The sequence below is a fragment of the Chrysemys picta genome, chromosome 1 (assembly GCF_011386835.1).
Source record: "Chrysemys picta bellii isolate R12L10 chromosome 1, ASM1138683v2, whole genome shotgun sequence".
Lineage (NCBI taxonomy): Eukaryota > Metazoa > Chordata > Testudines > Emydidae > Chrysemys > Chrysemys picta.
The window spans coordinates 88519128-88535774 of NC_088791.1; the positions used below are offsets into that span (position 1 = coordinate 88519128).

The 16647-nt window shown below is 43.9% G+C and overlaps 1 protein-coding gene across 1 annotated transcript; it reads left to right on the top strand.

Moving 5' to 3' along the window:
- The first annotated feature begins 803 nt into the window (after positions 1–803).
- SMCO3 (single-pass membrane protein with coiled-coil domains 3) lies at positions 804–9344 on the top strand. The gene is made up of 2 exons (XM_005305285.4): positions 804–3767; positions 7538–9344. The coding sequence occupies exon 2, from the start codon at positions 7539–7541 to the stop codon at positions 8214–8216; it is 678 nt and encodes a 225-aa protein (XP_005305342.2). The 5' UTR covers positions 804–3767; position 7538; the 3' UTR covers positions 8217–9344.
- The last annotated feature ends 7303 nt before the right edge of the window (positions 9345–16647 follow it).

Below are 16647 nucleotides of genomic sequence, written 5' to 3' on the forward strand. Positions count from 1 at the left end.
AACAGAAGCATATTTCTAACACACGAACAATTGCCGTATTGATCATTGCAACTTGTCTGTTATCAGTGAGATATAGACCTCAGCTAGTTTAACAATGCACTGGAAAGATTCACAAGATGGTCTCAGCACTCTGACAGCCTCCTCGAGATAGTCTGCAGCTATTTTCAGGGTGTTTGTAGAAGCCTGTCCCCAAAGGACAGCCTGCAAGAAATTGGAAATTGAGAAGGCAATTGATGGACTGCGAGGTCTAGCTTCTTGAATCCTACTCCCTGAAGGGCTGTTCTCAGTGACAGTTGGGAATATTTTGACAATTTCATTGTGGCCCATGAGAAGGTCAGCCACTTGGAGGGACAGGGCAGGGGAAGTCACTAGATGATGAATAGCAGACTCTACAGACTCAGGGAGATTGCTGTGTTTCAGTAGCACAGCAGCGATTGGACCACTGATACTTCCTAGGATTCCCTTATAATTTTCATAAAGGTCCTTCACAACAGTAATCTTCTCTTGCAGAGAAGTGATGGGCCCAGCAATCTTAGCATATAAACGCTGGCTGATGCTCTGCTGCACATCTTTGTCTTTCATTTCCACAACAGCCTGCATCTCTTTCAGAGTACTGATCAGGAGCTGAAGGTTCTCCTTAATGCTGAGGTTTTCCTTCACGGTAATGATGGGGAAGCTGGTGCCAAGGTGCTGATTGAGGATTCGAAATATTGTATTGGTGGAAGAGACATATATGTATATGAAATCATACAGAGTCTGGCTGGCTGCGAGCACCCTTTGTTTATCTCTCTCTGCACCAAAGACGGACAACATTTCCAGAGAAGAGATTTGACACTGAAAAACAAATCAAAAGACACAGGTGAGGAATCTAAGAGGTACAGTACTTGTATCCTGAGCTGTAAATCTCCAGTAATAATACCATACAGTTTTTTTTTTCAAACCAGAACTATAGTACAACTCCTCCTAAATAGTGTATCCTCCATTAGCCTCTACAGTTCATGTGTCTTATTTTCTGGGTCAAATGTAGAACTGATGTAAGCAGGTGCAACGCCACTGATTTTGGTGCTTACACTTGGAATGAATCTGACCCTTTAAGTGTAAGCAGAACAGTGGAATTAAGAGTAGGAATGAGAACATTCCTCTTGAGGAAGGACAGCTTAGCTATTTATTGTTAGATTTACTATTAGTCTTTGGGAACTAATATACCTGTCTTCACCCTTACTAGATGTAATTGTTTTGGCTAAATCTAATATTTTTTCCCGTATGTATATACTGTGTGTGCCACACAAAATTAAAGCACGGTCCTCTGTGGAGGAAGCAGAAGGGTACTCGGTCCATAAGGGCCATTCTTCAGTTACAGGCCAGAATGACTCAGGACTGGGAGTCAGGTACACTATTTCTTCCTTATTCTGGAGCAGTGAGCATCTTCTCAGCATGCACGTGTTGCTGAATGCTGTAATCCTGATATCCAACTAAGGTTATATACACATCGCTTAGCCAGCATTCCACAGCTCTTGGTAGGTTGAGGCACAAGCAAACTCACTGATTGGGCTTTCATTTTATCATTCTTTTGACTGCTAGGGAGAAACTCTGCCCTACTTCTTGCACAGGGGTGGTGAAGAGTAAGAGTTTCTCTACCACTGTTAGCTCCTTTTCAAGTGCTAGATCCCCCTCCTCTGGTGCACTGAGATGTCAACAAAAAAGATTAGTGATGGGCAAGCCAGACTAAATCTTTCCCCCAAACTCAAGTGCTCTGAAAGAGTTGTGATTAACATTCTTTAAACAAAAAAGTCAGGCATCCCTGAATTTCCTGGTTTGGGCTGTAAGTGGAAGTTCTGAAAAACCATGAGAAAGACAATTTGTGTGATCTGTATCCCAGTAGAAACCACCAGTTATCTCCCAAGAAACTCTGTGTTCTCTTCACATTCCCAGTCTGATTTTTAGACTAATACAGTTCAGATAAGCATCTAAATTGAAAAGAAATGACAATTTTATGAGGTTTCTCCAGCACTAATTTTGATCTATCTCAAAAGGCCAGAAGGATTGTTGGATGTGTATTTCCTGCTCAAGAAGGGCTCAACTCTGCTTCCTTTTAAATCAGTTGCAAATTTCCCTTTGACTTCAGTAGGAGCAGAATCAGGCCTGAAATGTGTTATGTACTTCTGTAAGATAATATAAGTTCTAATAATGACTAAAGAACTAATGGTAATAAAATGGAAACCAAGAAGAATTCCAAGCACTGCATCAGTGGCTGGCATGTGGGATTTATAAGAAAGAAAATATTTTAAAATATTAAACAATTTTTAAAATATTTACAAATATGGTATTTCCTAGTGTACATGGAGGAATAACTGTTCATTTCTTGTTAAATGATTGCCAATCACATTCTAACCTATAACAGGGGGGAAGGACAGCTCAATGGTTTGAGCATTGGCCTGCTAAATGCAGGGTTGTGAGTTCAATCCTTGAGGAGGCCATTTAGGGATCTAGGGCAAAAATCTGTCTGGGGATTGATCCTGCTTTGAGCAAAGGGTTGGACTAGATGACCTCCTGAGGTCCCTTCCAACCCTGATATTCTGTGATTCTATGAACATGAAGACTCCAGAACAAAAGGATTAGCACTGACCAGAAGCCTTATGGATGTAGTATCAAGGAGTTGAATCTGGCAGAAAGCCCTGCACAAACTGAATGAATGCTTAAAGGGAACAAAGCTTAGGTGATGATAGCTCCATATCAGTGAGAGACAAAAAGCACATTCCTGCACCCCTATCCACTAGGGTCTTGCAATCTAAACTAGATGACCCTGGTCAGTACTTGAAGGGGAGATTTTAAAATAAAACAAAAATCAGAATGTTGCACAAAATTAGTGCTTATGTTGTTAGAATTTTCTCTCTGTGCCCATTTCTTGCACCCCCAAAACTCTAAAGTCAAGAGGAATTTTGTGCCCTGATTCTGTATTGAACCAATGTCTCATCATTCAGAAGAAAACCAAACTGGAAATTATGGATTAACCTTTCCCCACCTGGCAGTAGAACAGAGCTTTTCCTGTCATTCTCAGAATGTATCCATCTTGATTTGAGGAAGGGTCTATCAGTTGGTGTGGCCCTGGTGATTGCATCTGACATGCCAGAGGTCCCCCTACCCCAAGTGTGATGCACGGGACTGAGTCTTTCTTTTTGTGTGACTCCCAGCATGGAGTTTAAATGGGATTAGTGTTGCCCTGCTGTGACAGAAGCTTGTACTACCAAGCAGATATGTTGTGGTATATACTCTTCTATTTGTGTTGGACTGCCCATGACTTTTCTTTTGGAATTCACAAATGTACAGCTATAGCAACATTTAGCTGTTTGTGATTATGTTTGGCGGGCACTCAAGTTTATGAAGTATATATTTTTAGAAATATTTTTGATGGAACAAGTATTAGACGCATATGGATTTGTACTGTACCTGTTCCTTCCATAAACAGAAGGCTACAGGTTCTAGGGTTGTGAATCAAATTATTTTACCAACATGAAATAAACTAAACAATTTTAAAATTGAAAGGGGGATGGAGAAACAATGAGCTGAGGCTGGGTATAGAGTCCAGAGAGCAGCGTTACACTAAAATAATCTACAAACCAGGCAGGCAACAGGACCCAACTGAAGCAACAATCCCTGCAGACCTAGGTCATCACATTCCATCAGAAACAGCCAGAGAAATCCAGTGAAAAGAGAATTCACTGTCCTGCACACCTACAGCTGATTACAGAGCTCTGACTAAAAAGCAGGTAGGTAGCCTTTATGATTTACTGTGTAGAATCCCTTAAAAATATTTCTGTTGGGCCGCAGAGGCTGACTTACAGTATGCACAAAGATTTAAATAAATATATATGGACAGCTTGGCTATTTGACTATAGAAGTAATATAACATCATCTGAAAAGTGTCAATGCCAAAGAGAGAGAGGCTTATGATGTTCAGAAGAGGTATAATAGGATAAACTGAAATAATCCTAGATTGGCCAGCGATAAAGAATATGAACTAATAGGCCTCTTCCATCTCTTACATTTCTATTATACTAATGACATTCACAAAAGTTGCACTCCATTTAGCACATTTCATCCTCTCTAAATTTCCACAATACAGTACTAACCAACAACATTTAACAGAGAACTCATTAGAGGGAAAGGACCCAAATACCACTCTGAGTCAGAAAGAAGCCTGCTCTCTATTTTCCTTAGGTAGAATTGATAAGGAATCATACCTGCTTTCACAAGGCTTTGTTTCAGTTCAGTTCACGGCTTTTCATCAAAATCATAAACTCTTAGTGTACATGAACAATACCTCCTCCATCCTGAAAGGAAAAAGAAGCATGAGTTGAAGTGATTGCCCTATTTTTTTTTTTTTTGAGAACTTCAAAAGAAGCATGTGAAGGAAATGCAGTAGATGTAATATATTTGGATTTTCATAAATCAATGTACATTTTCCACACAATGTTACTAATTATATAAATTCCAATTGGCTTGTGGCTGAGCACGGTCACTTGGATTGAAGGCTGGTTGAAGGACGACTCAAAAAATTATATATAGCAATGCATCTGCTGTGGAAGGGAGTGGTGTCTAGTGGATTACCACCAGGTAGGTGATAGCTGATTCTAAATTGGCAAGTGTTGCAAAAACTAGTAAGGACAGACAAATGATATGAAGGATCCTAGTAGTAGAAATAGCTATCTGATCTACCATATCTTAGATATTTCTGAGGTGCCTATCGTTGTATTACCTAAGCACCAATAACAAAATGAGACTTATCTTGGAAAAAGGCAGGCTAGTACACAAAAATAACCCCAAACCCAGATTGTCAATGAGAAGGAGGATAATACAAACACACAAACCAGAAAACCTCTACACCCAGGGATGAAGGTGAATAGCACACTAGGGATGATTTGTTAATGTAACACAGAAGCAAAAAAGGCCAAGAAATGTTAGGCTGCATATAAAAAGGCAACATGTCCTGGAGCAGGGGAATAATACTCCCTTCTCCATGCTTCAGTGCTAGAAAAATAGTGACAAACCGGAGACTGTTTAGACAAGAACAACACAAATTATTAGGGGGGAGCCTGTAGGGAAAGATTGAAAGAGCTAAAATGATATATTACAGCTTGGTTAAGTGATAACTAAGAGCCAGATTCTGCCTAGCCTTTACAGTGGTTAGGCCAATGTAAGCAGCCTGTGCACTCAGGTAGAATTGCAGACCTTGCAGTCAGGGGAGCAGTGTCTGCTCAGTTCCTACTTTCCCAGGCACACAGCATTCCCAAAAGAAGTGTGAGAGGAGATGGGGCTATAGTCTTCCCACCAATTGCACTGGAGCAGGACTGACACACAATAGGGACAAGGTCACTACCACAAAAGGGTGTGGAAGTGGATGTGTTCTCTCTGTGTGCCCAGGGTTGTTCAGAGAGAGATTTTATCTCTGAGGCAGGATGCCTCCTGGTGCTCCAACTAGGGCAGTGCAGTTAAGCATCACCCCTTAATATGGACAGTGCCTAAATGGCATGCGCTAACTATAAATTTGGGACAAGATAATCATCTTCAGATATATGATGTATGGAGAAAATTTCTGTGGTGATAGGGAAATAAACAGGAATACTGAGATCAAATTAAGAAAGTGAACATTTAGGTTAAATATCAGGACAAAAATACAGTGAGATATATTAGGTGATGTGTAAGGTGGTATAAGTTAGGCCTTGGCTACACACACCATATTAAATATTCTGGTATAGTTAAAGCCATACATCCCCCTACTGTGGCTAATACTGGTATAAAGATGCTTATTCCAGGATTACTTATTCCCCTATGGGAACAGGAATACTTAGGCTCTGCAAAATTCAATTTTTTTTTCAATTTCAACAATAACTTTTATTTTTCCAAAAAATGTTTATTCTTAGTTACAGGAATTAAGGGGGGATAGGGTTGGGATGAGGGCAGTGCTGACAGCAGGGGGCTCCCTGCGCAGTTGAGGGGCCCAATACACCTGTGCATATGGTGTGGGGGATGCTGTGGTCCTGGCCAGCCAGAGCAGAGATTCCTGGCCCTGCAAGGAGGACAAGGCCCAAGCCACAGGGTGCTGCAGGACAGTTCCTGCCCGGATAACCTCTGCACTCCTGGCTGGTGAGTGAGTGGGGCCATGACAGCAGGGCTGCAGAGTGCTCCCTCTATGACCGGCTGTGAGGCCGGTGACACCTGATCGCTGTAGGCGCAAAGTGCGGGGAAGGCTGTAGTCCTGGCAGGGCAGAGCAGAGACCATTGGCCAGGGCCGCAAAGAGGAGGATGAGCTCTCAGCTGTGTGGGGGAGGCCACCTGCCGCTGAATGGCTCCTGCATGGGATGGGAACTTGGGGGGCAACTCCTCCTCCTCCTCCTTGTAGGTCTGGCTGGGACTCTCTGCTCTGTCCCGCCAGAACCGCAGTCTTCTTCACACTGTGTGACTGCATGGATTGGGTGTTACTGACACCTGCCCCGAAGCCATGCAGGGAACCCTGATAGCAGGGCTGCAGAGGGCTCCCTTTGCTGCTACAGGACCCGTGACACCCGAATCCTGGAAAGGCTAGGTGCAGGAAAGGCTGCAGGCCTGTTGGGACAGAGAAGAGACCCCCAGACCCAGTACTTCCAGCTGGTGTGACAGCAGGGCCGTGACAGTGGGACTGCAGAGGGCTCTCTTCACTGCCACAGAGCCAATCACACCTGATCCCTGGGGCCATAGGGTGGGGGGAGGGAAGGCTGCACTTGTGCTGTTACCAATGGCTATTTTTTTGTTGATTTCAGTGTGTCAGCTGAAATAAATGTTTAGCACCCATCTATTCATTGTTATCCAATCCTGCCAAGCCTAACTATACTGGTATAATTATGTCCACACTAGTGGTTTTACTGTCATAATATTTTGGTAATGTGAAATTATTATATTGTTACAAAAACTGTGTGTAGAACATGTTTTTGACTTTGACTTTCTCAGATTCCCTTAGACTTATTTTATACCAACTTGCTAATATGTGAGTAAGTGTAAGGGGGTCAAGTCAGTTTAATTTATGGACCAAAGAACCAGAAGAAGGTATATGCTACAGGAGGGACTAGTCTATTTTACCTTAAACATGTGCCAACACTGATCTGTGAGCTGCTTTTCTTGCTACTCCCCTCTCTTCTAGACCATTGGTAGAATGATTTATACCTACTCGAAATCCCTTGCAGTCACTCAGATTCATTTATTGGACTAAATTCAAGGGTGATGTCAGTTCACAATGCTAAGCAGGTACAAGTTTTAGGAAGTCTATGCTGGTGTAATGTATATGTTGGACAGATACAGAAGTTGCAAATGATGTCGTCTTAAGACTACTTCAAGACATACTGAGTCACACCTCTGGATTTGACTTGTTGGGTCTAAAGTGAATCACTGACCTAGAGGCTCTGTATCCCAGTTCCCAATGCAATCCAGTCCCCTTTCAGTGTTCTGGGTTTTAAAGATGGGTAACAAACCTTATTTTTCCTCTCTCTGCTGCTCTTCTCTGAAGAATGGCTCTGAGTGACCTCCTCTACCCAGATAACCCGAAGAGACGTCAAGAAGTGATCCGTTTGCACCAGGAGCTGCTGGACTGCATGTTGGTTAATTTCCATGCCACAGATGAACTGATTGCAGTACTGAATGCACACTTGGGGTGCACAATTGCCCAGATTAAGATGGAAAAGGGTGGCACCATCAAGGAAAACTGTGACATTATCATCCAAGCCATGAGTGAGATCCAACGGGAAGTATGGAAGATTGACAAAGAAATGAAGGAAATGCTGGAGCCAATGCTGTACCAAAAGCTTTATGATATCAAAGAGCCAGAGGTGGAGAAAATTGCAATAGCACACAAAGTTTTTTCGATTGTTCTAGGAGAAGCTACTTCCATTGCTGGTATGGTAGCTGTAAAACTAGTCGGCTCAAATGTTATAATTGTTGCTGTTAACAAGCTGGTCACTCTGCTAGCCCAGATTGGTGCTTCTGTTCTTGGAGGTATTGGCATTGCCATTCTTGGGCTGGGTATTGACGTGATCCTCCAGGCCATCCTGGGAGCAGTCGAGAGGGATCAACTTCTGGTAATTGTTAAAAGTTATGAGGAGCATCTGGCCGAATTTAAGGCAGCCTCAGAAAAATATCAGCATGCCATAACTGAAGTAACTTCTATGGTGAAATGTAAAATTAAATGAATGGCTTTTAATGTTCTCTCTGGCTGTCACAATGACCACACTAATTATGCTTATACTAACTTTTCTGATTCTTTATGGTAGAGTGAGCGCTCTTACTTCTTTTTTAGCAGCACATAAGATAGCCATGGAAATGGGGGCCTTGATGGCTCAGGAGATTAGCACAGAAATATACCAATAGGTAATTGGTTCAAGCCCACTCCAAGTAGGTAGTGTATGACAGTACCTGCTCCAGAGGTCTGGTAGCTTATGTGAACCAAGTTGGTTATTTCCAATCCACTTCCAAATGCTCGAAGTACAAAAATCACCATCATAACTATCAATAATTTCTACAGTTTGGAAAAAGGCCAGGTTTACATTAGACACTTTTGCTGGATTAGTAATGTCAGTTAGGGACATGATTTTTAAATGACATTTCTATACCACAAGAACCCTAGTGGAGATGTAGTTATACTGGCAATAAAATAAAATAAAATAAAATAAAATAAATGTTTTTGCTGAAATAAGATGCATCTACAGTAGGAGGGTTTGCTGCTGTAACTATATTGGCAAATCTTTTCTAATGTAGATGCATCTTATTTCAGTAACCTTTATAGGGGAAGATCAAGGAATATTTAACTGCTATTTCCTGTAACTATTGTACCAGATTGGTGGAACCATCCAGTGCCCATCTTAAAATAAATTCTAATCCTGACAGATTTGTGGTTTGGAAAATTCCCTAAACACTATAGTTAAGAAAAGTTGTCTCTAGTATTCAGGGGCTTTATTTACAGTATCTCTTAATAACTTTTTGTATCCTCATTATGGCCCTGCTCCTATAAACACACATGTAATTAACCTTGTGTACATATGTAGTCCCATTAGGGTCATTGGGACTACATGCAAAAGTGTTTGCAGGATTGTTGGCCTATAAATCATAGGACTTGTTATGCTATTTTATTTTATTTTCCTTTAAAGTGCTAGAGATGTGAGCATACAGAGGGCTTGTTCAATACAATTCTGAGTTTCATACATCATTATAGGAATAGCACAAAATTAAATGTCCTTAACTCGCATACTTTGTAAACAAAAGGCTAGAGTAAAAAAATTGATTTGTATTCTCTCTCTCTCTCTCTCTCTCTCTCTCTCTCTCTCTCTCTCTCTGACATGCTGTGATTTGATTCTCTGCTTTGTTTTTTGCAGAAAAATTGTAATTTAAAATGAATTAGAAATATACATTATAGGTTTTGAGAGTTCTCCTCCCTGTGTGTGGCTGATTTAGTCCGTATGTATGTGTTCCTTCCATCTCAAAAATCAAACCAGATTTATATAATTCACAGTGCTTACTAAAAGAAAGATTACAATTTCTATTATAGGATGCCATATATAAATTACTCTGCATATATAGATTATCATTCATAGATCAGTGTTCATCTCATGCTCCCCATCATTACCTGGCTTGGGCCAGGGAAGTTAATGATCCAAACAGCAGACCAAATTTGGTGATGAAATCTGGTCACATGCCACCTGAGGCACATTGTGCATATGCTAAGAAGAAGATTCCAGGGCTGTACACAGGTCCATCTTTTCATATTCCACAAATATGATATTGTGACTAAACAATTCAGAAATATTCATTAATACTTAGCAGTGGTTTTCTATAATAGTAATAACTACCCCATATCTGTGAAAAACTACTATATTGGGGAGATAACAGAGTAGCTCCTTCTCCTCTTTTCATCCCCTTCCCATTCTCTTTTTCCATTTTTTAATCTTTTCTTCTCCTTCTATCTCCCCTCCTTCTCTTTATATCCCTCTTCCCCTTTCCCCCTTGTCCTTCCCTTTCCTAGGTCTCTGTAGGCTGCAGCACTAGAAGACAATGCAGTTGTGTACACTTCAGTTTGTCTGATCCATTCAGCAAAAGGGCATTGGGAGGACCTACAGACACACACCTAGCAATCTATATCCGGAGGGGACAAACCACCATAAACCATTAGGAAATCCCCAGTAAAAATTATTAACATGTAAAGACAAAAAATTTTCATTCACCTTTCTACATTTCCTTGACAACGGTGGGAAAGAAGGAAAGACAAATCCACTGGGGAAAGAGAAGGGAGAAGAGGGTGCTCATCTCTGTGAACTGCTCCTATCAGAGGCAAGCTGTCCCACAGAATACAGAGCATGGGGGCAGTGACCTCACAGAGGCTTGTGGCAGGTCAGCAGTCCTGCATGATCCAGAGGAGGCAGCTACCTCACAGAGAGGTATATGCAGATAAACCAGACAGGAGGAACCTTGTGCTTTACCTTGAAACAGGCTAAAGTCAACTGTAAATTAGCCCAGACATTTACCAAATTCTTCTTTCTAAAAGTATAATTTGGGTGGTTATTTTTATTTGTAAGTGGACTGTTGGCTCCTTACTAAAACTTAGTGGGTTTTTTTTTTTTTTTTGATTAACTAGCTTCCAGTACCAAAAGAAAGGGGAAGGGTCAATGGGGAAATCAGGAGACTGACAGTCCTCAGGGGCAATGGGGAGAGGTCAGTGCTCCAGATCAGAGTGATTGACAGCAAGGGCAGGCTAATGAGGGAGTCAGGAGGCAGGGGGATCCCATCCTCTGTGTGAGCTGGAACTGCCCCTGGGCCACAGTGGAGCTGAGCTAAGGAGAGAGCAGGACCTGGGGAGCCTAGCTGTGCTGGCCAGAGCCAAAGAAAACCAGAAAAGCAGTCCAAGGAGAAGACCTGTCCTAGGGTTGTCAAGTTTCTAATGGCACAAAACTGAACACCCCTGCCCCAACACCTCCCCCGAGGTGCCTGCCCCATCTCCTCCCCTTCTCCAAGGCCCCACTTGCTCTCCCCCGCCCTCACTCACTTTCACCAGGCTGGGGCAGGAGGTTGGGTTGCGGGAAGAGGGTGAGGGCTCCAGCTGGGGATGCGGGCTCTGGGATGGGGCTGGGGATGAGAGGTTGGGGTGCAGGAGAGGGCTCTGGGCTGGGGCAGATGGTTGGGGTGCGGGGGGAGTATGGGCTCTGGGCTGGGGGAGCGGGCTCCAAGTAGGGCCAGAAATGAGGGGTTCAGGGTGTGGGAGAGGGCTCCAGGCTGAGGCAGGGGGTTAGGGAGTGGGGGGGGGAGGTGAGGAATCCGGCTGGGGGTGCAGGCTCTGGGGTGGGGCCAGGGATGAGGGGTTTGGGATGCAAGAGGGTGCTCCGGGCTGGGGCAGGTGGCTGGGGATGTGGGCTCTGGGGTGGGACCAAGGATGAAGGGTTTGGGGTGCAGGAGGGGACTCTGGGATGGGGTTGGGGTGCGGGAGGGGGTTCAGGTGCAGGGTCCCGTTCCCTGCAGCCCCTAGATGCATGGGTGGCCGGGGAGGCTCTGCAGCCACAGGTGCCACCCCCGCAGCTTCCAATGGTTGTGGTTCCCAGCCAATGGGAGCTGTGGAGCCCGTCCTTGGGGCGGGGGCAGTGCACCACGGAGCCTCCCTGGCCGCCCATGTGTCTAGGGCAGAGGTTCTCAAACTGTGGTTGGCAGATAGTTCTAAGGTGCGCGCCTGGGCGGCTGCACACGAGAGAATGAAGGGCCACCTACCTAATTAGTGGAGCCGCGCAAGCGTGGCTCCACTAATTAGGTGCCTGGACCATGGAGAAGATGCACATGTAAGGTGAGGTGGTGGTCTTGGGGAAATAGGGAGTAGGTGGGAGGGGGCAGTGGGGTTAGAAGAGGGTGTGGGGGGAATTTGGGACGTGCAGGGCTGTGGTGCAGAGAAAGAGATAACTTTTCCCAGCTCTAGGGCTACGGCTGCTGTGGAGAGAGTCCCCTCCTTCCCAGCCTCAGCTCGGGGGCTGTTGCAGTCGAGGAGAGAGGGCACATCCATCGCATTAGAAAGGTAAGACTATTGATATTAAAATATGAGTTGTGTGCTTTTATTTGTAGAACAAAAAATGTTTATTATTATTAAGGTTATTTTTATATAGCGTTTTTATCCAAAGTGCTTTTCAATAGTTAGCTAACAGTACAAACAACATTTGGAAAGATCATTAAGTGATCTGCCGAGACTCTAAGCAATTTTCAAGTGGTCTGCGGAAAAAAAAGTGTGAGAACAACTGGTCTAGGGGCTGCAGGGACCTGGCAGCCACTTCTGAGAACTGTGTGGAGCTAGGGCAGGCAGGGAGCCTCCCTTAGCCCTAGGCCTCCACTGCGCTGCCTACTGGACTTTTAACACCGCCGACTGGAGCCACCAGGGTCCCTTTTCGACCGGGCGTTCCGATCCAAAACCGGATGCCTGGCAACCCTAACCTGTGCTGGGAGGAGAGCTGCAGCAACCAGAACCAGAGGGGCCAGAAAAGCAGCCCAGGGAGCTGGAGACAGGCCAGACTTGGAGGGGGATCATAACTCCGAAGGCATGGGGGAGGGGCGATGCTGGGAAGAAAGGGCCTGCCATTTAGAGCCTGAGGGCATGTGGTCACCGCCAGAGCAAGTGTCTGACCCATAGCATCCCTGCAGCACAGCCAGCGCCTGGCCAGGAGGCCTGGCACATGTGAGGAACAGACTGTGAACTTCCCTTATATTCTAGAGACTGCTGTTTGTGATGTCCCTGTGCCACAGAGCGAGGTTATGTGTTTTCCTTTAACCCTGCCCATTTTTCCTTATTTTTTAAATTGATTTCTGTTTAATACATTGTATTTGCTTGAACTATATGTAATGATCAGTGGGTCAGGAAAGCATCCAGCGGAGAGAGAGCACCCTGGAGTGGGGACACCCTAGCCCCTGTCCTAAGTGACTATGACAAGATTGGGGGTTAAGCCCCCCAGGAATCCTGGGCCCAACCTTATTGCGGTTACAAGGACTCTGCCACACAGGAGAGTGGCAGGGGAGTCCTCAAGCTCAGGCGGGCCTCTGGGTAAAGGGAGTGGGAACGAGGACTCAGCCTTTCACTAGCCAATGCCACTGAGGTAATGTATAAGCCAGGAAAGTTCCTCACAATAGTGGGACCAATCCCCCACTTACATATTATTTACAGTTATGTTTTTATTTATTTAAAAAAAATGCACTGCAAATCATCAGAGTCAATAAAGAGAAGGCAGAGTAGAAGCAGCCTAGCTGTTTCTCCTTCTAAGTGTCATCTGCAAGTGAAACAATGTTTCTTGAAATAGGAAAGAATATCTGCTTTCCCTAGTCCTCTTGCCAGTACCATGAGGAGGGCTTTAAACTAGGTTCGATGGGGACAGGTGAGCAAAGCCCACAGGTAAGTGGGGAACATGGAGACCGGGGAGATGGGTCGGAAACGAGAGGGAGTGTGGGCTATATTGGCAGAGAGAAAGGAGAGTCAGGACAAAACTGGGAGAAAAGATCAAACCAGTATCTTAGATGCCTATATACAAATGCGAGAAGTATGGGGAACAAGCAGGAAGAACTGGAAGTGCTAATAAATAAATACAACTATGACATTGTTGGCATCACTGAAACTTGGTGGGATAATACACATGATTGGAATGTTGGTGTGGATGGGTACAGCTTGCTCAGGAAGGATAGACAGGGGAAAAAGGGAGGAGGTGTTGCCTTATATATTAAAAATGTACACACTTGGACTGAGGTAGAGATGGACATAGGAGACGGAAGTGTTGAGAGTCTCTGGGTTAGGCTAAAAGGGGCAAAAAACAAGGGAGATGTCATGCTAGGAGTCTACTACAGGCCACCTAACCAGGTGGAAGAGGTGGATGAGGCTTTTTTCAAGCAACTAACAAAATCATCCAAAGCCCAAGATTTGGTGGTGATGGGGGACTTCAACTATCCGGATATATGTTGGGAAAATAACACAGCGGGGCACAGACTATCCAACAAATTCTTGGACTGCATTGGAGACAACTTTTTATTTCAGAAGGTTGAAAAAGCTACTAGGGGGGAAGCTGTTCTAGACTTGATTTTAACAAATAGGGAGGAACTCGTTGAGAATGTGAAAGTAGAAGGCAGCCTGGGTGAAAGTGATCATTAAATCATAGAGTTTGCAATTCTAAGGAAGGGTAGAAGGGAGAACAGCAAAATAGAGACAATGGATTTCAGGAAGGCAGATTTTGGGAAGCTCAGAGAGCTGATAGGTAAGGTCCCATGGGAATCAAGACTGAGGGGAAAAACAACTGAGGAGAGTTGGCAGTTTTTCAAAGGGACACTATTAAGGGCCCAAAAGCAAGCTATTCCGCTGGTTAGGAAAGATAGAAAATGTGGCAAAAGACCACCTTGGCTTAACCACGAGATCTTGCATGATCTAAAAAATAAAAAGGAGTCATATAAAAAATGGAAACTAGGACAGATTACAAAGGATGAATATAGGCAAACAACACAGGAATGCAGGGGCAAGATTAGAAAGGCAAAGGCACAAAAGGAGCTCAAACTAGCTACGGGAATAAAAGGAAACAAGAAGACTTTTTATCAATACATTAGAAGCAAGAGGAAGACCAAAGACAGGGTAGGCCCACTGCTTAGTGAAGAGGGAGAAACAGTAACAGGAAACTTGGACATGGCAGAGATGCTTAATGACTTCTTTGTTTCGGTCTTCACCGAGAAGTCTGAAGGAATGCCTAACATAGTGAATACTAATGGGAAGGGGGTAGGTTTAGCGGATAAAATAAAAAAAGAACAAGTTAAAAATCACTTAGAAAAGTTAGATGCCTGCAAGTCACCCGGGCCTGATGAAATGCATCCTAGAATACTCAAGAAGCTAATAGAGGAGGTATCTGAGCCTCTAGCTATTATCTTTGGAAAGTCATGGGAGACGGAAGAGATTCCAGAAGACTGGAAAAGGGCAAATATAGTGCCCATCTATAAAAAGGGAAATAAAAACAACCCAGGAAACTACAGACCAGTTAGTTTAACTTCTGTGCCAGGGAAGATAATGGAGCAAGTAATTAAGGAAATCATCTGCAAACACTTGGAAGGTGGTAAGGTGATAGGGAACAGCCAGCATGGATTTGTGAAGAACAAATCATGTCAAACCAATCTAATAGCTTTCTTTGATAGGATAACGAGCCTTGTGGATAAGGGTGAAGCGGTGGATGTGGTATACCTAGACTTTAGTAAGGCATTTGATACGGTCTCGCATGATATTCTTATCGATAAACTAGGCAAATACAATTTAGATGGGGCTACTATAAGGTGGGTGCATAACTGGCTGGATAACTGTACTCAGAGAGTTGTTATTAATGGTTCCCAATCCTGCTGGAAAGGCGTAACGAGTGGGGTACCGCAGGGGTCTGTTTTGGGACTGGCTCTGTTCAATATCTTCATCAACGACTTAGATATTGGCATAGAAAGTACGCTTATTAAGTTTGCGGATGATACCAAACTGGGAGGGATTGCAACTACTTTGGAGGACAGGGTCATAATTCAAAATGACCTGGACAAATTGGAGAAATGGTCTGAGTTAAACAGGATGAAGTTTAACAAAGACAAATGCAAAGTGCTCCACTTAGGAAGGAAAAATCAATTTCACACATACAGAATGGGAAAAGACTGTCTAGGTAGGAGTACGGCAGAAAAGGATCTAGGGGTTATAGTAGACCACAAGCTAAATATGAGTCAACAGTGTGATGCTGTTGCAAAAAAAGCAAACATGATTCTGGGATGTATTAACAGGTGTGTTGTGAGCAAGACGCGAGAAGTCATTCTTCCGCTCTACTCTGCTCTGGTTAGGCCTCAGCTGGAGTATTGTGTCCAGTTCTGGGCGCCGCACTTTAAAAAAGATGTGGAGAAATTGGAAAGGGTCCAAAGAAGAGCAACAAGAATGATTAAAGGTCTTGAGAACATGACCTATGAAGGAAGGCTGAAAGAATTGGGTTTGTTTAGTTTGGAAAAGAGAAGACTGAGAGGGGACATGATAGCAGTTTTCAGGTATCTAAAAGGGTGTCATAAGGAGGAGGGAGAGAACTTGTTCACCTTAGCCTCTAAGGATAGAACCAGAAACAATGGGTTTAAACTGCAGCAAGGGAGGTCTAGGTTGGACATTAGGAAAAAGTTCCTAACTGTCAGGGTGGTTAAACACTGGAACAAATTGCCTAGGGAGGTTGTGGAATCTCCGTCTCTGGAGATATTTAAGAGTAGGTTAGATAAATGTCTATCAGGGATGGTCTAGACAGTATTTGGTCCTGCCATGCGGGCAGGGTACTGGACTCGATGACCTCTCGAGGTCCCTTCCAGTCCTATAATCTATGAATCTATGAATCTATGTGTTCTTCTGGCTACTTAGTGGGTCATCATCTGCCAAGGGGAAGTGTCACAAGACCACCAGGACCACTTCTAAGGGTTATAGAGGTGTTTGTTCACAGGGCTCATTTAGTCCTTAGCTTGCCTGGTGAAACTGCCAAGGGTCAGTTAGTGCCCCAAATGTATGGCAACTTTTGTGACGTGGGCACCTGTGCAGCAGGAATGTGACTGAGTGATCACCACCTCATTTCACACAGGCAACTAAAC